Raw genomic sequence first — 23,996 nt, forward strand, 5'->3', positions numbered from 1 at the left:
CAAATTCACTGATGAATTTAAGTTTCTGTTGGCGTGGCCGATTCCGGGGGCGGGGTTTATTTACGGCGCGGAGAACTTCCAGTTTTTCCGACCACGTGAGACCGGCAAGCTCCGGGTCACAATGCAGATGTTTCTGCGATAAACAAATGGTATAAGAGTTAGCAAAATGTTTTCTTGAATTTAAAAAATAAAAAAGGAGCATTATCTTATTTGATTCTTATAATTGAAATCCAAAATATTAAACATAAAATTCATAATATATGGGGGGAAAAACATTAAAAATTAGGTACTGCCTCTTTGGCATTAGTAAAATGGAAACATTCTGTTAAAATTTAGTATGATTCTCCATGACATGGAGAACTGGCTGACATGCGATCAGGCAATTAACACTCAACTGAAACTGATTAAATTACTGTATTCATGTAAATGCCGACTGTAAGTAGAATTTGAGATGAGGAGGCATTATAAGTCTACCCTGTCAAAAATGTTGTAAATCAAAATGAAAAAAATAATTCTATAACATATTTAATAAATATTAGCTTCTAAATATTAGCTTCTAATGTAAAATGATATTTAAATTAAATAGTCCAATTTAAATATGATTTTTAAATTATGATAATTATCTTCTTTTTTAGTCTATAACATAAAAATTGATAAACCATGAACTCCATAAAAACAACATTTTTGTACATTATAGTTTTATCATTTCTATGCATTAAATATTTAATATTAATTATATACATGCATACTGACATGCACAAGCAATGAGAAGCCATACAACTGTTAGCAAATGAACTTATTAGCACTTAACGGTATTGGAGGACTGAATGAGCTTTACTCCTTTCAAATAGATCAAGTGATTTTCCAATCCAGGGCAACATGATCTTGCTTTTATTAGGTGATTGATGGGTACACTTTGCTAAGTTTACTTGCTAACAGTAGTACTTGTATAGTTCTGTTATCAATTCTGACTACAATTAATATTCCAAAGGCCTGAAAAAAAACTTATTTTCTCATCCACATTTGATATACCGTATTAATACAGTTTAAGGTAGACTGATTTTATTTCATTTTTTCGACATGTTTGGGAATTTCTTGCTCAGGCTGATTTTTTTTTTAAAACAAATACCATCAGGGCGTTGGATTTTAAGCAAATACCATTGAGGAGTGTGTTTTTTTAAACAAATACCAATGGGGCGTGGGTTTTTAAACAAATGCCATTGAGGAGTGTTTTTTTAAACAAATACCATTGGTGCATGGGTATTTAGATATTGCAAACATCAGGGTTGAAAGGAGAATCAAGTTTTAATTTTTCTCAAGCCAAAAGGAAAAGAAAGTAGTAATGCATGCTAGGAGGAAAGAAATATTAGAGATCTATATTTATTCAAACTAATAATGAGCTATCATAGAACAGTACTCTACATATAGTGATAGATGCATATGTGATTTACAGACAATCAAGCCCTTTTTTCCATTTCAGTAAAATAGAGAACAGCATTCATAGAAGTATGTAGCTATAAAATAATCTTTCATATATATTCTTCCTTATTTTTGTCTTATTTAAAACAAAAAGTCAAAATGTCATGAAACAATGACTCGTGTGAAAAACCATTTTTACATACAACACCTAACTAAGAGCGCTCACAGACAATGAATACTCCGAGATGCTGCCTTGACACGGGAATGATTAACAACAGAGCATGTGTGTTATAAACTGACATTGCCTCCAAGTTTCATGAGTGTAGGTAAAACAATATTGGAGGTACAAGTGGCAAAGTATTTTACAGTCAATTGTTTACCAAGTCAAGGGCCTTGACCCTGGATGATGTAAACAAAATTGCATGTGCACAACTTCCCATGCCGATGAACATTGCTATAAAGTTACACCAGTGTTAGTCAAGGACCATTGGTATAGTTAAAGCCTGTGAAATGTCAGGTATACACAACTACCCATGCTGAGGAACATTGCTATAAGGTTTCATCAGTGTAAGTCAAGGGTCATTGGTAAGACCTTATGAAATGTCAAAGTAATAACAGCTATAGGAGCACAACTTCCAATGCTGAGGGACATTGCTATGAAGTTTCAGGATATTAGGACTGGTGCGCTACTTTCGGAGATACATGCAACACAATATTTTTCTGACCATTTTTTACTAAGTCGAGGGCCATATTTACTTTTGTTAGACCAAGTGAAATTACTAACAAATTGCAAGTGCACAAATCCCCATGCTGACCAACATTCCACTGTGGGTGCAATACTTTTGGAGATGCATCGAACACAATTGTTTTATGATGTGAGTCCTATACTGAAATACAAGTATAGCCCAAGATAAATACATCTTAGGGAGCTGCATCATATTAACAATTGCTTATACTACTCTATTCCATTCAATGCATGCAAAATACTTAATCCAAGCATTAACTAAATTATCCAGATTCAGGGATGGATCCAGGATTTAACGTTAGAGTGGGCGTAACTTTCAACTAATGCCCGGCCCTCTTTCACAATCGAAACTTATTTAGCTTAGAGTAAAGGCAGGGGGACAATTTCTAATCTGAAATGGTGCATTTTGGGCGTATTTCAATTACAAAATTGTCTGCAGGTCATTTCTTAAGCAAACAAGTTATCTACCACATGTTGAGTACTGATCGAACCTGTCACAGAGCAAAGTTAGTCTACTCATTCTGAGTAAGAGCGAGTGTTAATCTAAAAACCATAATCTAGATTGCTTTAATTTTGTAAAGGGTTTTATTTTTGCTAATATATCCTACTCAATATCTTTTTTGTGAATTCAAACATTTGCTGAAACAAATTTATAAACAAGAGATGTTTGTCAAACATTATGCCCCCCCTGAGCGCCATGTTGTCAGGATTATATGGACAATTGAATGAAATATGCATGGACCAAAATGACAGCTGATTTGTTGCTGTTTTAAGATTATGACCATTAAAGTGTGGGGATAAAGTGTGTTATGACCGTCATGACCTTTGACTCTATGAACTCAAAATCCAGAGTCATTAGCTGGTCACCAGAAACCTAAATGTCAAGTTTGAGGGCCATGGGTGCAGGCATTGTCAAGTTATCAAAAGACAAGTTTTTTTCGTTCAAGGTCACTGTGACCTTGACCTTTGACACGATGACCCCTTAAATCATAAGGGGTCATCTACAAGTCAGATGCAACTCCAAGTCAAGTTTGAAGGCCATGGGTTCAGGCATTGTTGAGTTATCACTCGGACAACCTTTTACCATTCACGATCACTGTGACCTTGACCTTTGGCTCTATGAATCCTAAAATCAATAAGGGTGATCTACTGGTCAGGCTTAACATCCATGTCAAGTTTAATGATCATAGGTTCAGGCATTGTTGAGATATCAGTGGGGGGAAGATTTGTTAACTTTTTTGCATTAAAGGTTACTGTGACATTGACCTTGTCCTGATGACCCCCAAAGTCAATAGGGGTCATCTACTGGGCAGGCCCAACCTTCATGTCAAGTTTGATGACCATAGGTCCAAGAATTGTCGAGTTTGCTTTCAAGGTCACTGTGACCTTGACCTTTGACCCCTAAAATCAATAGGGGTCATCTACTGGTCAGGCCCAACCTCCATGTCAAGTTTGAGGGCCATGGGTGCAGGCATTGTTGAGTTATCACTTGGACAACCTTTTATCATTCAAGGTCACTGTGACCTTGACCTTTGGCCCAATGACCCCTAAAATTAATAGGGTCAATCTTCTGGCCAGGCTCAACCTCCAAATCAAGTTTGAGGGCCATGGGTGCAGCCATTGTCAAGTTATCACTCGGATAACCTTTTACCATTCCAGGTGACCTTGACCTTTGCCCAGATGACCCCCAAAAACCATAGGGGTCATCTCCTGGTCAGGCCAATTCTCCAAGTCAAGTTTGAGGGCCATGGGTGTAGGCATTGTTGAGTTATCAATCAGACAACCTTTTACCATTCAAGGTCACTGTGACCTTGACATTTGGCTAATGACCCCCAAAAACAATAGGGGTCATCTTCTGGTCAGGCCCAACCTCCAAATCAAGTTTGAGGGCCATGGGTGCAGGCATTGTTATCACTCGAATAACCTTTTACCATACAAGGTCACTGTGACCTTGACCTTTGACCCATTGAGCCCAAAAAACAATAGGGGTCAGCTACTGGTCAGGCCCAACATCCAAGTTAAATTGAGGGCCATGGGTGCAGGCATTGTCACGTTATCACTCAGACAACCTTTTACCATTCAAGGTCACTGTGACCTTGACCTTTGGCCTGATGACCCCCAAAAACAATAGGGGTCATCTACTGGTCAGGCCCAACCTCCATGTCAAGTTTGAGGGCCATGGGTGCAGGCATTGTTGAGTTTTCACTCGGACAAGCTTTAAAATTATTTTACCATTAAAGGTTGCTGTGACCTTGGCCTTTGACCCGATGACCCCCAAAACCAATAGGGGTCATCTACTGGTCAGGCCCAACCTTCATGTGAAGTTTGATGACCATACGTCCAGGAATTGTTGAGTTATCACTCGGACAAGCTTTGGTCTACCGACGGACCGACCGACATACCGACATGCCTGTGCAAAGCAATATACCCCTCTTCTTCGAAGGGGGGCATAATAAAATAATGAATCCTATCATGGTTTAAAAATACTTAAATATCACAAATCAGCAATAAAATGACCTCACAAATTTAAAGCAATTAAAACAGGGTGTCACTCTCTTCTATGTATTATGGTTTAAGTACCAAGCAATTTGGGTTTAGTCAATAAAGAGGCAACCATAATTACAGCAAAGAAAGAACCTATAAAAAGCATTTCCAACCTCTCTGAGTCTTATACACATGTATTGAATTACATCCAATATGCCCAAAATTTTATTTAACCTGTCCTCATAAAGTTTTATTCCAGCAATCTCCAGTCTCCCCTCCAATAAGGAGGAGGCTAATACAGCCCTTATTCACATATAGTGATGCAATGACTGAAAGTTAGCAGAAATTGAAATGAGAATGACACTATTTTCAAAGCCAATAAATGTTATTGTTGATATGAGGTTGATTTTTTCATTAAGTGCATGTCCCTAAGATAAATCTGTGATTATGAAGCAAGTGTTAATTTGTCTAGTGAGTACATAAGTGTGAGTCTATTAGAATTAGTATTTTTTAAAAGTGAGTACCAAATCATCTGAAAGCACATCGTCGTACAACCCCGATACACTACTACGCTATGCTTCTTTGTGTACTGTGGGTGATTTGGCTAAGAAAATCTCGTAATCATGACTAATTAAGGAGGCAGTTTCATCGTTTCCACAAGGTACCAGGTGCTTTCCCGTAAAACATATTCTGATGAAAGTTGGAAATGAACCGGGTCCGACCACCATTTCTGTACAATACCTTTTGACAGCAGTCAATACCACCAATCCATAAAGACCACTGATACTATAGGGCTATTGAAGAATATTTAATTGTAACATGCAAATTGATTGGAAGAAGAGTTGTCTCCCCTGCCTCATGCATATTCATTAACGAGATTTTGTCAGTCAATTGTTCCACGGTATTTATGAAGCATAACGGAATTAAGTACCATGGTTGCTGACGATGCTAAAAGCAAAGGGGGGTTAAGAATCTACAACTAACTAGTACTTGTCAGTACCAAATCAGTTCCAAAGGCAGGCAATACCTGAGTATTCATATAAAAATACAAGGGGGGTCAGAGGTCAATACTTTCTAATTGGGTCATAGCGTGACGCCAAACTGACATAGGCTCGTCCACTAGCATCAAACCACATCTGAAAGTAACAGTTAAACAACATTAATACTGAAGCAATACAACGATAACAAGCGAAAAGGTTCTATGTGACAATAAATAGTTAAGCTGATAGAACCTTTCCCCTTTAGCCCTTTAAACCATGGGGATTTATAGGTCCATATAAATCCAGGCGTGCTTAAAATTATCATAATACAACAGTAAACAGTTTTCTTTCAAATTTATCCTTAATTGGCATCATCTTGGAACACTGAAGGCCACAAATAGTTCGCAATTTATCTTAGACTTATCTTTCTTTTGAAATGATAAGGTCAACTAGAAGGATTATTTACTGATGTCAACCTGCTCCAAAAACATGCCAACATATAATGTTACTGACAAACGAAAGCACTGTTTCTCTGAAATATAAATTTATTACCATTAGTTAATACTATACAAGTCAAGACTGTTAAATGACTAATAAATGACAATATAAGGAATATGACTAATGGATCTTGACACAATATATCTAGTGTACACAACAAAATAATCACTTTTAAATTTCACATTTATATTTAAAATGATTACTATGTGATATGAATTAAAATCTTAATAAGATAAAATAAAGAATTATAATACTGTACATCAAGATTTTATGCATTAATTTTTTTATAAATTGTTGCCTAGAGGAATGAAGATGCAACAACTAGAATTGTCTTCAATGCGGCGCACAAAATATTGTCAATATACTACTTAAACTTTATAACTATTTACACTGTGAACTGGACAACATCATGAAAATAAATGTTTTTTTCTACCAGAACAGGGCATAGTAATGATTTTTCATAATTTTATAATATTATAATAGAGAAATCAGTGAACCGGGGCCCTGTTTCTTAAAAAATCGTAAGGCTTAAGATAGTAATTTCCAAACCCCGACTGTCTGTGTTTCTAGGTGTAAACCAGTTTTAGACATAAATTGCATTTTTATAAAAATATTGTAAGAAATTTATCATTAAAATTCTGTACGTAACTTAACGGGAGTCCCTAATGCAGCTAAGGTTTACGACTGAAACAGGGCCAACAACCTTTAATGATTGAGACAAACAGATTTGCATTACAATCCCTAAAGGAAAAGAAAAGAGAACACATAAGTGTCATTGTTTGTGCAGGAAACAAACTACATGCCAACCACAGTGAATGTTAACAGAGGTATAAAATGTAAGATAGAAATAAGGAAATTGGTAGAACTTCAATAGTTATGAACTTTTTAATATTGTCAAAAAATATTAAGTTACAGTCATGAGGTTCAAACAGCTCTTCTCCCATATCATTTGCAAACACATTATTAGAAGAAGTAAACCCTTATAAGATCTCAATCAAAGATTGCCATTTCTAAAAACTTATTGATTAATCAAATGGTATTGCATTTTGCATTTTTGATTATAGTCTTTAAAACCCATATAATTATATACTATTAACAACAACTTTATTACAGTACTCAATAATGCAAATTATCTTTCACCATAGTTGAGAACAAATATTTTTGCAAACACAAACATACAGAAAAGCTTTTCATCTTTGAACTTGTTCTGTTTAAATGGTATATGAAATTTATGGTTAGTTCACCCTAGATATTTCAGTTTGGGAAATATACTCCAAAATGCTTACATTCAGATCGAGATACATGTAGCATGCCAAGTTTACCGAAAGCTGTAAAAACCCTCTCTTCCCAAGTGAGACACACAGGATTGTTTGGTGTACAATGTTAATACAACCTTGGTTAGCAATGCAGTAAACCCCAAGGATTTTGTTTGTTTTGTTTTTTTAGAGTTGACAACATGTTATCTGGAAAGGACCACACCTTGTCTTTTGAGGGAAAACATCATACATGGTACACACATGCCTACCCCTGAAGCTATAGATGGCTTTTTCCTTTCTAAGTTACAGTTAAGATGTTGTTTCCTACTTTCTTGGGCCAGTTTTGCACTGTCTACTTTATTAGCATCTTCCTGCTGTTTCCTACTCTGTTCAATATTGATTTTGATTCCTTCCAGAAGTTTTATTGCATGTTTTGCCTGTTTTGGATCATTCAGGAGCTCATTCCTGTCAAACATGACTTTTTTAGCTCTGACTGGTGGTGGTTCAAATTTTATACTTTCAATGGTTTGCTTTTCCATTCCTTTCTGTTTGATTATATCTGATTTGTAGTTTACTTTTTCATCAATGTTCTTATCCTGTCTTGGTGTAGTTTTTGAGCTGTTGGCAGGTTCTGTGTCATTGGCATCTGATGATACAGGAACATCGAACGAAACATTGTATGAACCAACAGACAATTTAGTACTTTTGTCTACCATATGTGCCTTTTCTTCCTCACTTTCTATGTTGTCATTGGCAATTTTTCCATCAGGAGCATCCAGGTCAAACTTTCTTTTACTGCCTGATTCGGAGCTAAAAGATTTTCGCTTGGTATCAATCAATGGTAGAAATTCTAAGATCTTCACCTGCGGCAAAGTCAATGCCAGCTTTCGCTCAAACTGTGTGGGTCTTGTAAGCCTTTCTGTAAAAGGATCATTTGGTAATGGTGGTTTTAATCTAGGGTAAAACATATCACTATTGTTTGATTTTTCAAGTTCTGAATCTCTACTTCTCCTGCTTGCTGATGAGTTACTTGCCTTGCTTTCATTTCTGCCATTTGCACTGGTTTGGTTTATTCTGCAGAAGCTAACGGCATTGTCAAGTTTTGTAATACTTAACTGGATCTTTTTGGAGGACTGAATCACATCTATTTTTTGGACAGCATTTCTTACAATATCATTTTCAATAGGCCTTACATAGTATGGAGAGTCTGCAGGTCTTCTTACTGGTTCTGCACCAGCATTTACCCTATTGTTAAAATGCCTGTTGAAAGTTGGTAATGTGGAAACAATGGGATTCCACATATTGACTTTAAGCATGGCATCAAGGTCATTTTTAGGGACAAGGAATTTTTCACCATCCAAGAGTTTGGTAGTAACATAGACAGGATCTTTGCTGGTAGGACCTTCATCTTTACCACAATTATCTTCTTCTGCCTCATACTTGGGTGGTTGAACGTCAGGTCTTTGATTGAGATTACTAAGAGTTGGATCATCTTTGAGAAACTTCTGCAGTGATTCTGTGTCTGTTATTCGATGATGTCCGTGAAGAGGACAAGTTGACAGATGGTCAATACTAATCAGATCTTCTTCAATGTCGGAAAGTTCAGAACTTGAATCACTGGCAGCAGATCCAAGAAACTACGAGAAAAGAAGGCCAAATTGTGAATAAAGAGCACAACAAACTATAGGATCTCTGTTTTCAAGACAAGACAGAGAATTTTGCTCCAAGCCTATGGAATATGAAATCTGAAAGCTTAAATTTAAAAAGACAACATCATTAAACCCTGCCTGTACCATAATGAAAGCGATAAGTGAAATACCTCAACAGATATGAATGTTTAGCAAACAATATCATTAACATAACATCAGGTAACCAGTGCCTTGGATAGGTAAATTGAATTAAAAAAAAAATTATGTAAAAAGAAAACACTTGTGCAGTTTCCTTACCATTCAGAAAGATAGCTCTTCCATAATGCTAAAATAAACAAACTACTTTTAAGTTTTCAAAACCTTATTCTTAAGGGACATTAAAATTGCAGTCTTATCTGCCTACACTAAAAACAGAAGTTTTAGACATGAATAAACCTAATGGACTGACATTATACTTCTAACTAATGGGTGACAATACGTTTTGCTAGTATTAGAGTTCCAACACATCCATTAATATAGGCCTACTATGTTGGATATTACGTCTAGACTACTGATTTGATAAAAAGTAAAATATATATCGCCAAAATTTCTCGAAAAATCTTTTCATTCCGATTACTTAATTACTCAAACTTGATTTCAAACAATAGTTACTAGTAACCATGATAACATAAATAAAATTTCCTTTGAGTCTACGAACTCTTTGAATTGAGAAAATTCATTTGATTTATTCCAAAACAAAAATAGTGCGCTGAGCTTCATCATGTTATCAGTGACTTAAGATTGTTCGAGACATCGTCCTATTACGTATTGAACCTAAGAATACAAAATGTGGAAACTGTTGCATAATTACGAATGCTAGAGAAAAGTCTTTTGACGTTATCCTATCCACATATTGCAAAACAAGAATCGGAAGGAATGTCAAAACTAATATTATCTGTAATTTGAATACTTAATATTCTAAGTGAGAGCTCCATCAAGTAAAAGATAATGATTTAAAGTTAGAAATATACAAATCAAAAGACATTTTGCAAAGAAACAAGGCTAGTGTGAGTCTTAGTACTGTGGAATCACGATAATATATAATACAACAGTGCACAGAATAGATAGTTCCAATATTTACAAGACAACCTCCTGGATCTTACTCAAATACAACATCCCAACCTTAATACAAATGAACACACAAATATTTCAGGTTAAATAAAACTTGATATCGAATGCCTATTACTACGGAATACTAAAATAATTTGGTTGGTTATATAATTCTCATTGTTTAACAATTAAATGCCAATCAATGCATGAATTATATGGTTTTGTTCTAAATGAAACAATTTCTCACATTTGGAGGATTTATTTATGAAACTTCAGTTTAGCAGTACCGTAACTGTTGAAATGAAAATAAAAAGAAAGCAGTCCCTATTAATCATTATGGGCCTGAAAACTTGCTGTAAAAACTGGAACCATCCGCAAAGAACAACAGGGCATGCTAAAACTGAACATATTGATTTGTTCTTACGTTACTAGTGTTTGGATTGGGTGGGGTACTTTTGGGAAGGGCATAGCCCCTCATGGGGGCATCGTTGATTGTCAACAAGTTGTTGAGACTGTGAACTTTTAAAGCCAGTCCTAATTCATCCACATTCCTTCTGTCTGGAGTTGATGGCTAAACGAAGACGATTATTATAATTAATTGCATGATTAAACAAATCAAAATTCCACATTTCAAAAACATGCTTAACAAAATTCCCAATTTTCATGTGGTTTTGGAGAAGTCCTTCTGAAATAAATTGCCTTAAAAGTGCAAAACGTTTGAGCATTGGTTGGTTTCAGCTATTTGTAATATGTCCTTACATATTGGCTAGACAGCACTTAGTTCTTGGCCTGCATCAATTAATGCATAATATAAAACACAAATATTCTGGAACATCAGGAATAAAATACATATCAGATATATATTAGTTTTAATTAAGTTATTCCACTTCAATTAAACTATTAAGACGCATCTAAGTTATTGCTGTGTTTAAGTAAACAGAAACCAAACAAAGCCAATGAATCAATCAATCACTCTGCAAGACATCTAATACTTCAGTTAATTGGTTGTTTCTACAATCAGCTTCGTGGAGCTGAAAAAGGCTGCAACCTCATGTTAAGTTATTCGTTAACATTAGATTCTATATATTTGCACATCAAAAGTGATATATAAGCATGACGTGTCTACATTTCAAGGTTCATAACTTTTTAAGTGTTAAGAAATCACAAATCTAAAGTGATTCAGTGACTTTTATTGCTCATTCTTTACCAATCAGTGTTATTAATATGTGTAACCTACCACACTAAAATACCAATGAAGCTTTGAATGATTTATCACACAATGTTGTTCATGATCAATATATCCTAGAGTATGTCTCCCCAAACTTCATCACCATATTTCAAAATGATACCAAATACAACAAACCTGTTTTTCTGGAGCCACACAGTTTAAGTTGTCAAGTGGTTTTGGAGCTGGAATTACCTCTGACTTCCCATTCTGCTGTCTGAAATGTGAGGTAAGGTCAATTAAAGAATCAACTTGAACAGATTGGCATCCATTTAAACAATTTGTAACAACACTTTATTACAACATTTTCCAGAGAAGAAAATACTCACACATGTACATCATCTTGTTTTCCACAATGCTTTTTGTAATACTAAATACATATATTTCCATTTTAAAGTCTGTTTAACTCTATGAAATATTTCAAAGATTTATGTTTTGGAAAAACACAAACAAAATATCCAATTATACTGTTCACAAAAGGGACAAGAAAGCTAATTGTTGCAGAAGAGGATGGTGCTTCAGAACTACCAACACTACAAGCAGTTATTTTTATAAGTCACTAATTAAGTAACCACTGCCATCTATTTAGATTCTTAATCAGGCCAAAACAGCAATCTAATAAGTGCATGTATAGGTACAGTGAATGTCCTATCAAATGCTCAGGGCACATGTCATTTTGAGGATCCTGTGAGTCAAAAAAGGATAATTTTTCCCCATTCATCATTTTTTTTTTTAAATCTGCTCAATTTGATTCAAAAATAATAAACCAAATTAAAATAAAAAAAATGGTCCACTGAACAAATGGCTTCAATATGTCAATACATAACTTTGGCAAAAATGAGGAATGACATTTATCGCACTGGTTATTGTAAACAATAGGGTTTGGTTCACCTGTATGTGCATGACGTCAGCAAGTGCTCAAAAATGGCAGGCGTAGGAATTATTTTTCATCGTAATAAATTGTATTTTTTGGAGTTCAGAGTTGAGGATATCATAGTTCATGTCACTGAATCAGAAGACCCACAAAAGACCCCCGAGACGTCTATTTTGGCATGCGCATTTAAAAAGACATTTACTGTATAATGCTTGGGTTTCTTTCGAGGGTAGCCAACAAAAGCTGCATGGCAAACTGAATGGAACTTTTTTCTAGTAATAAATGCACTTAAGTCCACTTTGAGAAAGTTTAAAACATGGCATTTCTGACAAAACATGGCAACAACAATATACATTTTAAAATGAAGTTAGATATCTTTAATAAAACTATGTTAAGTTTTTTGCACCAATTTCAATCATTTTATGCTCAACATCTATAAAATCAGAAGTCATCATTTTGTGTAATAAGCGTAGGAATCAAGTGAATAAGAGCACAAGAAGTAGGTTGATGCTCCTCTGTTTCCTCAAACTGTAACCAAGGGGCATAACTCAAGAAATAGTGAAGCCAGAGTGGTGGGAAATGCTGCAAATAGCTAAGTGCATTGTCATGGTCACATTGTTATCTATGTCTGTTCTAAAACAAATCCCGCAGCCATATAAACATATTTTTTTACTGACAGGTACAAACATGTACATGTATTTAGCTAGAACATAACTTGTAAAATCTTTATGATGAAAAAGTGTGGAGCATGTGCATCCTACATGTCCTTCTTAGTCTCAATGATTAAGTGTTGTACTAATATTTGGGGTGAATGGTGACTTTATTTTCTGGAAAAGTAGCTCATAATATTAATGCTGTTGTTAATGGATACAATATGTATGTATTTAGACACTTATGATACTAAATATTCAAAAAACGCAAAACATTAGTATTGGAACTGATCTGCTCTATATTTTCTCCTATATAAGAAAATAATATATATATATATAAAATTAACTCATATTAAAAAAGGTCCACTCCATATAAAAAATGTTTAACTATCATGGTGAAAAATAGCATATAATTTGTGAAGAATAACAAGAAGTGAAGGCCAATCAACATGAATATACAGCACAAGTATATAATTATGCACTAAAGGGAGATAATTACCTTTGATGAGCCTTCCAAGCTCTGTATTAAGTTTCATATTCATGTCAAAGAAAACACAATTAAAGTAATATGCCACAGAAAAAAGATTAAGAAGAGGCGTACGTAGACAGCAGACTCAACTATTAAAATAATATTTGTAACTAAAGTGCAAACATGAACAAGACTAATGATCATTCAAATTAAACAAGAGGACCAAGATGGCCCTAATTTTCTCATCTGTGTACAAGTTTTAAATCTTTCACAAAGATTTTGGTAAAGGTCAATATCATGAACCTTACTGTAAAGTTTCATGAATAATTACCAGGCCAATTAGTTTCCTAGGAGATGTCTTTTTAAGATTTTTCACATTGAATCACATTGGGTTGAGGTCAGGAAACTTCCTACAAAATTGCATCAAAATTGACGAACTTGTTCCAGAGGCCATAACATTTTCATTGATTTTAACAAGAGCCATAATTTGCCATAAAATCATGCAAGAGTTACCCAACTTGTTCAATTTAAGAGGACAGTTCACTGTGAAGCTCTGATTTTAAGTTATAATCATTGAGGGGTTTGTGAGATATGGACTTACTGCGATTGCTAAGATAAACACACGGGTCATAATTTGCATTATATGCATGGTTGAGTTGTCTAACTATTTGTTTGGGTTTGTTTAAAGCTAATGTATTAATTACCCATCAAAAATATCATGCAGTTATACTGAGATATGCACTTGATAGTTCTTGCCAACAAAACTTCAACCAGAACTTCTGCGACGACAAGGGTAATAATTTGCATTATTTTAATCTAGAGTTGTCTAACTTGATTTTTTTAGTTGGTGGGATGACTGTGAAGCCATCTATAAAGTTCCTCCTAACCAATACATGGAGTGATTACTGAGACAATATATGGCCTTTATAGTAAGACGCATAACATTAAAGTGTGATGTGGACGTGGGTCCTGGATTGAGTAGAATATCTCTCCTTATTCTTCGAATAATCAATCTAAAAATGTTCTGTTTGTTTCCCTTAGAATGTGTTTTTTTCTTCTTATTTTATTTACTCTATCATTGAAGGCATGTTCTGTACATTGAAATTTCTAGATATTGCAACAAGTTAGGAATGTTTAGAGAGAACTTAAATGGAAACAAACAAGAATGTTACATCAATCTACAATAACAATCCTTAAAACTTAAACAGATTAATATGGTAATATGATTATCAGGCAGTTTAATAAGGTCTTGAACTGCACTTAAAGGTTCATTCTGCCAAATTGACATAAGACCACACCAAGTTAATGTCCGTTTGACGGAATAGGAAAAAAAAGAACAAAAATCTATTCTTACTTTGGTGTCTGTAGAACTTTTTTTTTCCTTAGCAGATGAAAAATGAAATAAAATCCTGATGTCAATCCAGAATGCAATTTGTAATTAAACATCTACCTTTGCTGAATATAAAATCAAATGAAATATTTTTATCAACAATGTGTGTGTACCCACTGACCCTCCACCCCAAATTATCTCAGTGAACTTTTTATGGAAATATTGAAGGAAATAAATGCATGGACAACATTCTTTTAGACTAAAACAATACTTAAAAGTCCTTGGGAGTTGCAAGGACCAATAAAGTCCCCATTAACTTTTTCCCTACTTCATTTTTTAAAATGGGGGTATATTTAATTATTATAACTAAACATATACATCCCCCACCCTGAATACAGTACAGAATTGTACCAAACAAAAACACAGGCAGAATGAACCTTTTAATGACAGAAGAACCTTGTTTTTTTCAATGAATTCATTAATTTACAATTAGAGTCTAGCAAACAAATAATTGTTAGATTTGTCTGCATTGAATTTTAGAACATTCTAATTTCAACCTTTTGTGATATTATTAATCTACATCTACAGCAGAATACAGAATTAAGCTAGCTTACCGCTGGAGACGCCAAGCACTAGAAATAAAATTAGTAAAAATTTCTGTTATTCCAAGTAACAGATTTAAGGTAATACCACAATAACAGTTCATAATTATAAAGTAAACATAAATTGCTATTCAAGTAAACTATAGTCCAATGTCTAATTTCATTCTTAGTTTATACTTTATTTCAGCTTGATTGTGGAGAGAGTTAAAAGCTCTGAATCACTCTAGAGTCTGTCTCCTCAGGGTAGAAAACAGTACGTCTCCTTTTTGAGAGGCCAAGGGAAAGTACCCTTGGTGGGTATCAAACACACAACCTATTGGGTGAGAGGACACATACAACAGCTAGACCACTCTCGCCCTTAATTTCACATATATACCACAGCTAGACCACTCTCGCCCTTAATTTTACATATATACCACAGCTAGACCACTCTCGCCCTTAATTTCACATATATACCACAGCGAGACTACTCTCGCCCTTAATTTCACATATATACCACAGCGAGACCACTCTCGCCCTTAATTTCACATATATACCACAGCGAGATCACTCTCGCCCTTAATTTCACATATATACCACAGCGAGATCACTCTCGCCCTTAATTTCACATATATACCACAGCTAGACCACTCTCGCCCTTAATTTCACATATATACCACAGCGAGATCACTCTCGCCCTTAATTTCACATATATACCACAGCGAGATCACTCTCACCCTTAATTTCACATATATACCATATATATTTCCTTTCACATTAGCGTGCGCTTCATGGAATTTGCTCTCGACGTGCCCTACTGCATTAGTACAGCATAAATGCAAGAAAAAATGCTATCAAACCTTAGAAGCGCACTATTTTTGTATGGATATAATTTGTGTTATACTGACATTCTTAAGAGCTTTTAAAGACTTTAAATTGAAATTTGATGAAAATAATAATAAGTTATTTTTTATTTAATAAAATCACGATTAAGACTTAGTTAATGGAATTTGGCTACGGTAAATAACATAAGCTACTTAAGCTTGAAACACTTGAAACTTTAAAGAAATTGGAGCCTGGGAAACAAGTTCAGAACGCAGTGGCTGAAAATGCAATTACAACTGACATAACTGCAGACTGACTATTGTATGTCTTTTAATAGAAGCAAAGTGTTTTTGATTTTACTCTTATTATTTGCAAAGTTGAGACCATTAAATTTCTTTAAAGCTTTGTAACCCTACTTGTATGCCCTACTCAGATGGAGAACAATTACATAACGCAATGAAAAAAGCAAGCCTGTGTTAACATTACATGGGGTAAAGCAAATATGTACTTTAAGAAATAAAAAGAAATGAAAAAGAAAATTGAATCAAACTCACACATATTTCAAAGTGGTCTTGATTACTTTCTATATCAATACGGCTGATAAACACATAGTGTTAATTCATTATGCTCTTGTACAAATAGTAGAAATGGCAATTTTATGGCACTTCTATAGTCCTTTGTGCAAATATCATTTTCAACCGGATTTCGAAACAAATTCCAAAAATCGTTACAAACAACTATCCATTTCTGTATAGTTTAACTGGTGATTTCATTGTTTGGAATCGGAAGCTGAAATATCAAGGCTTAACAGTGCCATGTTAAATGTAGCTACAGGTGATATTTCAGCTGTATCCACAAAAAGAACTTATTGAAAGACCTAAACAAGATATATAGGCACTTTAATTGAATGTTACCACAAAAGGTTTCAATTCAAGTAGACAAAAACAACAACAATATAACATTCAGCTTCATTTTTCTTTCATAAAAGGTCTGAACAAAAACTAGTTTACTGAATTAAACAATTTTACTGAATTTTATAACGTCTGTCTTTGACGAATTTTGGGGCAGATATGAGCCCCTTCCCTAACCCAACGAATATACTCTTTCCCCCAAACTTTACTTAAAATTCCCCTCCATAATGTCAAAACTTTTAACCTTAAAAAAATGTTTGCAGGTCAAACGTAAATAAAAAAGTGACTTATTATTGACACTTCATTGGGTAATGTGTTTTGGTACATACATATATTTCATCAATTTGGCTAAGGGCCCCTCTTTTTTTTGAGTGAACATGTTAAAATTAGACTATTTCATATTCAAAATGTTTGGATAATTGTGGTAAACCCTAATATGGTTTGGTACAGAATTCTGGTTCTCAAAAATAATATAAGAAAAAAGTTATGCTTGTAACCTATCATAACCCAATTATTTTTTTTGGCCTAATGTATAAGAAAGAATTCAGGGCAACACTATATTCAATATAATTTCTATCTTTGTTGTTAGTGAGTAATTAAGTACCAAACTGTCAATAAAACGTCTGAGATTATTTAAATAAAAATATCTGAACAAACACAAGACATACACATTTTAAAAAATAATATATTTATTGTAAAAGTAAAATGAGTACCGGTATTCTAAAATCAAACAAAGAGGCTAGAGCAGTGTGATCATTCATTCAATCTAATGAAAACGTATTGATTTCATTTAAATAACTAGAATTTGGCCCTAATTAAACCACAAAAGGTTATCTACGTCATTACCACTTAGAAAGAAAAAAAAATAATTCTTATGAATGTGAGGACAGATTGAAATTCAAATAATAGAAAAGGGGAAATGCTTAGTCAGACTTGGTATTTAAGTCTGAATCTAATTGTTAATTTAAATGGAAATTAAATGCAAAAATTTCTTTCAGAACAGGTCTCATTATATGCTCTTGTGCATAATTTATTTACCTGAGTAAACTCAAACAGGCCCAGAAAAATGAAGTGATTGATTCTGGTGCTACTGCCCCAACATATAGGGTAAGTAGGTAAGGTTAATTGTCAATTATTATTTTTATTATTATTATTATTATTATTATTATTTCTATTATTATCATTATTATTATCATTATCATTAATATTATTATTATTATCATTATCATCATTATTATTGCTATTATTATCTTTGGTTAAGCTGTGTCTGAAAATCATTTTCACACGGAAAACCCGTTGCCATATTATCTTGGTAAATAAAGGTGTCTTTCCTGATGGTGGCGACCAAAAATGGCCGATTGGCAATAAAAGAAACAGGGTTGGTGCTATTAAGAGTAAGGGTAGGTCAGAGAAAAAAGAAAAAGATTGAAAATTGTTACTTTTAAACCACTAAACAAGAATAATTTCTTTAATCTAAGTTTTGTTGAGCTGAACCAGCACTGGTGTCCATTGAGAGGCCATGAGCAACAAGCTGTTGGTGAAGATTACATCCCCCCATTTTTGGCCGAGGAGCTGATGAGCAAGTCACCACTATCTATCAGCACTCTCGTCCTCATAAATCAGCGGCAACCACAGAACATCTTCTGTTACACTTTATATTTGATATGCAACAAAGCATAGTGCAGTAGTGTATCGGGGGTAACTGATAATAACCGCCATACAGTAACCATGTAAATATGCCAAAAGATGCAAGAGAGGTGTACAGATTAAATCGGAAATTGGGATTTGAATTGGACTGAAATTTTGTAAGCGTCCTTTTCAAAAACACGCAAAATCATCATACAGTGACATACTGATCTTTTTAAGTTAATTGAGACTAGATGAATCAATATGTTCAATCAGATAACCTACCTCTTAATAATACAGGCATATCATTCACCCCACTGGTATTGCTCTGAGATTAAGATCAAAACAGAATTAATATCTTCAAATATTATATCCTGGGTGTTAGAATATTTTATTAGGATTTAGAAGTACAAAATTATATTAATCTATTTGGAATATTGATTAGATGAACTTAATATTAAATTTAGTATCAATATCATATGGTGGTATAATTTGATGAGCTGATAGTAAAAATGGTTCATGGACATTTTTACATTGTACATTGATTGATATTCAATTAATTTTAATTGTTATCAAACTATGGGCTAAGCTGTCAATACCTTGGTCAAATCATTTAAGAAAACCTATTGAAAATGAAAGAATGAAATAAATGCAGTGTTTTTTCCTGACCAAAGTCAGCTCTACTCCGGACAATATGCTTAAACATACATGTTTAGCTTTTACCCAAATGAGAAAATAAAATTCCTAGTTTTATGCTTTCTTTGTTTTGCATTTTCACTTTTTAATAAAAAAGGACTTCTTAACTTTTTAAAGTTTTTGGTCATTTCTAGAAAACATTGGAATTACAAATTATGTTAAAAAAAAACATTTTTCTTTTCCCTATCAGAAAAAATCACACACTGTAATGATTTTGTGACCAGTTTAATTAGACAATAAAAAGTACATATATAAAACTATTCAAAGTCATGGTATATTTAAGAAATAATATTGATACTTTATGATATTTTTATTAAAGTGAGACATGCCATTGTTTTAATAGCAATATATATATAAGCATATATTTTGAGACTTTAAGAGAGGTGTTCCAAATAATACATATAATTGACAGGAGCTTCAAACCACAGGTTTTCTTTCTCCTCAATAAAGATATACATATATACACGAAATAAACTTTTGTGTTTGTAGAATAACTCTTTGTAAATATACAAGTACTTCACTTTTGTTTGCTGAAATCTACAACCTTGATAGGATTGTGTGCTTATCACTTAAACATGCCCTCTCTAAATAATCTTTATTGCGAACTTGTATAGAATAAACAGTTTTCAGGGTATTTTTTCGCCACATTCAAGCCTTTGATAGGAAAATATAAACACTATGAACATAAACAAACAAGAAAGTACTGTAATAACATCATAAATCATTGAAACCCTTATATTAAGTATAATATTATTGCTTCTGAACGATTTTCTACTTAACCAGGGCTGTCTCTCTAGCATATTTGGGGAATGGGAAAAGGGCCCTGAAAAAGAGAAGTTTTGATTCTGTTTTGCTTAAAAAGGGTTTTGCAATGAAGTTGACAGAAATGAAACAAAAAACATTTTAATGCAAATTGGTTTGTATATACTTATTTATCTTAGTTTGATTGTGAAAACTGCTGTAAGCTTTTATAATTTGAATCCACTTTCTGGGTAGAAACCAGTACTGACAGTCCTTTTTGCCAGGCCATGAGAAAGTACCCCTATTATATAAGTGGGGTTCGAACCCATGACCTCTTGGGGGAGAGGCGGACACCATATTCACTAGACCATGGTCACCTCTGCAGATTGATGTTAAAATACATACATGTACCCAAACAAATTACACAATGTAGTGTCAATAAGTATTAATAAGTGATTTTTAGTTATTTCTATTTGACTTTCAATCATTTTTCCAAAGACATTTTTTTTGAATTATGGAGAGGAATTTTCAAAATTCTTTGGCTTGGAGAATAGGGCCTAAAATCGGCCCCTAAATTCAACGAAAGACTGAATAATGAATAAAACTATCAAGCACACATAATTTTATACTAGCGGGAATAAAAAAGCTCTGCTAAAATATACCAGCTCTGGAATAAACCCAGAAATAGTCATTTTTAAAAACAACTCATTAATGGAAATTGTTACAAGCTTGAGGTAGTTAAGGTAGTACCATTTATGTCTCAAAAAGTTTGGCTAAAAAATATTATTTTCATCAAAAAGCTTGATGTTATTTTAGACAAATGTCCTATTAAGCTAAGATTATTTTGTTCGCTAGTGTATATGTATATTTGTATATATATATATATATATATATACAGGGCTTCTAAAACTTTGGAACCTCAATATATACTACTCAAAACATGCTAAGGACTTCAGCTGCTTAACTAACATGTTTTCATGTACGCAAAAATTGTTACAGACATATGTATACATGTATATATCAGGGCTTCCATTAAGAATTTGAAACTGGAAGTATGAACTTCCTGTGAATCACTTTTGGAAGTTTTACACTGAAATATGGAAGTTTAAGTCTCCATAATACAATATCTTTTTCAACTATTTTTCAACAAATATATTAAAAATCAAATAATTTTCGCTTTAACTTATATTATTATAATTCCTTTTACGTAAAAACACTTTAACTGATTGAAATAATGACTATAAAAGTAATATTGACAAAAGGTTTTGATTTTTTGTACTTCCAAGCTTTCAACTTTGGAAGTTTTCTTCAAAATTATGGAAGTTTTTGTACTTCCAAGGAATCAATTTTGGAAGTTTTAACCCATTTCTAGGGAGTAATATACTTCCAAACTTCCTTTAACGGAAGCCCTGATATATATATATAATAATGATAATCGTTGTGTGTAATAACTACTGTCCCATTAGTTTTAATAAATTATAAAATAGAAGTTTATGTTTTTTATGATAGGAATATATTTTCAACCAAAATAAATCCAGGTGATCCTTCTAGCAAATTCTGAGTAGTACATGTATGTATAATCTCTTAACAATACATGAACAGACTCAAAAGATATCAACATATATAATGTATATAATATGTACACTATTATGTCCTGTTACTAACATGTAAATGAAAACAGAATAAAAAAATTATGACTGTATAAATTTCATACGGAACTGTAAAATAAAACAAACATAAAATCCCAATTAAGCTGTCTGACAATTGTAATCAAGACCCATCTAAATTGATTATTTGGGCAACTCAGAGGAAATACAAGTCTTCATATAATCAATTTTACATGGTAATTATACCCGCCATTAATTGTGTTATTGATTGCATTTTTAGCAGCATTTATGGCTTGTTTGCTATTGAGAAACTCTTAAGATAGACCTTCAAGAATCTATCAATACAGACTTGAATCAGAATAATGTATTCGATTGTTCTGCTTAAGAGCAGTCTTTTTAAAACACCAGACAACAGTTACTGCCTTCCATTACAAGATTATTATAATCTGATAGCTTTAATACATGATTATACCACAATTACCAAATCATTTTAAATCTGTATTGAGTTGTTTTTTTCAACAGCAAATGAAATATCATTTTATACTTACATTGTTAAAGCCTGTATAGGGTAAGCTCTAGGATTTGGAGTTGCAGGCACTGAAATTTTAGTTGGAGCTTTCCCGACTGTTCTCTGTCTTGAAGACGAAGCTGAATTACTTCTTCTGCTAGGAGCTCTCACTCTGATATCCCCTGACTCACTAGAATTATCTGAATCTAAAGTATGTCTGAAATCGGCAGAAGTATAAGTCCTTTGAATATTCCCTGGAGAAAGTTTATATCTACCGGTTAACTGACTTTGACTAGAATGATCTACAACAGGATTTGTCTTTGAGCCACACTGGCAGTTAGCACTTGTTGTAGGATTGTTTGTATTATTGCTGTTTGGCAAGACAAGGGACCCCAGCTGTTCTCGCCTGGTTGTGTACTGGATACTGGACTGCTGGGGTGGTGGCGGGGCTTGAACCATGGCAGGGGGGGCTGAGCTTGCCCAGCCCTGCTGGTGGTGAACATACTGGGCACTGAGGGGATTTTGCTGTTGTGGATTCGAAGTCTGTAATATTAAAATCTTATAACATGGTGTTTTTATAAAATATTTATGTGCATCAATATAATAATTAAAGTTACATGCTCATGTTTTTATACCCATTAAATCATGAAATTATTAAATACATCAGAATGATTTATTAAATTCCATTTACTCTTAGAATGACAGAATAATGGTTACCTTCCCACCTACTCACTTTAAAAGCTCACACATGTACATGCATCATTTTATATGTGGTAATCGCATATTTGCTTTCTTGCCAATTCATGATTAGATGTTATCTAATCTTAATCTAAACCTCCTCAACAATGCATTAAACTGTCAAATCAAGACTGTTGTATAAGTTATTAAAATACACAATATAATTCACCTGAAATGCAACTCTGCGCATTTCTCCAATTTGACCTGCAGACCTTTGCTGATTATAGCATCCATGCTCATTTCTATATTGATCAATATATTTCCTGTGCTCTGTATAATGTTTGAACACAAAGCTGTCTTCCTTTTTGGTTCTATAATCTTTCCAGGGATGAATAAATGTATTGGCAGGTTTTGTTTCCACTTTTGAATTTCCTAAATCTGTGCGTCTTGCAACAAATTTGGCACTAGGGAACCATCCAGTAATATCCTCAGCCTTATTTTCACTTTTATTACTTTTACTGTTTTTTACGTTACTCCCTGTCTTTGATAATTTACTTTCGTAAGTTTGAATATCCAAGTCTTCACCAACTTGCAAAAGTCTATTTTGTAATTGTTTATCAAAATATAAATTATGTTCATGACTAGAATCATGTTTAGTATGGTTTTCTGGGCTTGTCATACCAATTTCATGCGATAACACAGCCATATGAATCACATGCAAAAAATGTTAGTGTTGTCAGATTCATGAGTGTTCCATTCAGGAGCGCAGCCATTAGTAAACAATGAGGTTGCGATGCCTGGCTGTTCAATCGACCAATTGATATTGAATTAAAGTTGTTTTTTGTTACACGGGCTCATTGACAGTCAATAATAATCCGAAAGTTAAAATACAAAATGTGCATTAAAGATGATTTACACAAAAAATGTATGTAAGTTTTCTTCGTTTTCGAAGAATCTTAACAATAAATGGCACCGATAGTGCAGGGAGTTAAACAAAACAGCCGTTTTACGACGTTGAACATTTTTGTGGATGTTTTATTTTTTCTCAAATTCAGATGTTTTATATTTGAAATATTCACTCAAAATATGTAATTGTATTATTCTGTAATGATATTGTTTGAAGAAAAGGTTAGCTCCAATAACGACACTGCTCTT

General features: G+C 33.6%; 1 protein-coding gene across 10 annotated transcripts; it reads right to left on the reverse strand.

The window, feature by feature from the left end:
- On the reverse strand, positions 1-23,808 carry LOC128224424 (uncharacterized). 10 transcript variants are annotated; one of them, XR_008259476.1, is made up of 9 exons: positions 23,071-23,808; positions 22,204-22,706; positions 15,283-15,300; positions 13,369-13,389; positions 11,484-11,562; positions 10,545-10,691; positions 9,329-9,356; positions 5,676-5,784; positions 100-133 (listed from the first exon to the last, which is right to left on the reverse strand). XR_008259476.1 is itself a non-coding variant. In XM_052934258.1 (8 exons), the coding sequence occupies exons 1-7, from the start codon at positions 23,545-23,547 to the stop codon at positions 5,713-5,715; spliced, it is 1,317 nt and encodes a 438-aa protein (XP_052790218.1). In that variant the 5' UTR covers positions 23,548-23,808; the 3' UTR covers positions 1-133; positions 5,676-5,712. The 10 variants fall into 10 exon arrangements, 8 of the variants coding, with proteins under 8 accessions (XP_052790218.1, XP_052790219.1, XP_052790222.1 ...); XM_052934258.1 differs by lacking the exon at positions 9,329-9,356 and having other exon boundaries at positions 1-133; XR_008259477.1 differs by lacking the exon at positions 10,545-10,691.
- Positions 23,809-23,996: the final 188 nt, after the last annotated feature.

Source organism: Mya arenaria, chromosome 17 (assembly GCF_026914265.1).
Source record: "Mya arenaria isolate MELC-2E11 chromosome 17, ASM2691426v1".
Classification (NCBI taxonomy): domain Eukaryota; kingdom Metazoa; phylum Mollusca; class Bivalvia; order Myida; family Myidae; genus Mya; species Mya arenaria.

What these genes read in the sequence shown, in the direction of transcription:
- LOC128224424 (XM_052934258.1), bottom strand. Translation starts at nt 23,547, where the DNA reads ATGGCTGTGTTATCGCATGAAATTGGTATGACAAGCCCAGAAAACCAT. An exon ending in GCTTGGAAGGCTCATCAAAG is followed by an intron (nt 11,563 to 13,368) that starts GTAATTATCTCC and finishes CTCACATTTCAG; the next exon opens with ACAGCAGAATGGGAAGTCAG. An exon ending in CCAATCCAAACACTAGTAAC is followed by an intron (nt 5,785 to 10,544) that starts GTAAGAACAAAT and finishes TGTTACTTTCAG; the next exon opens with ATGTGGTTTGATGCTAGTGG.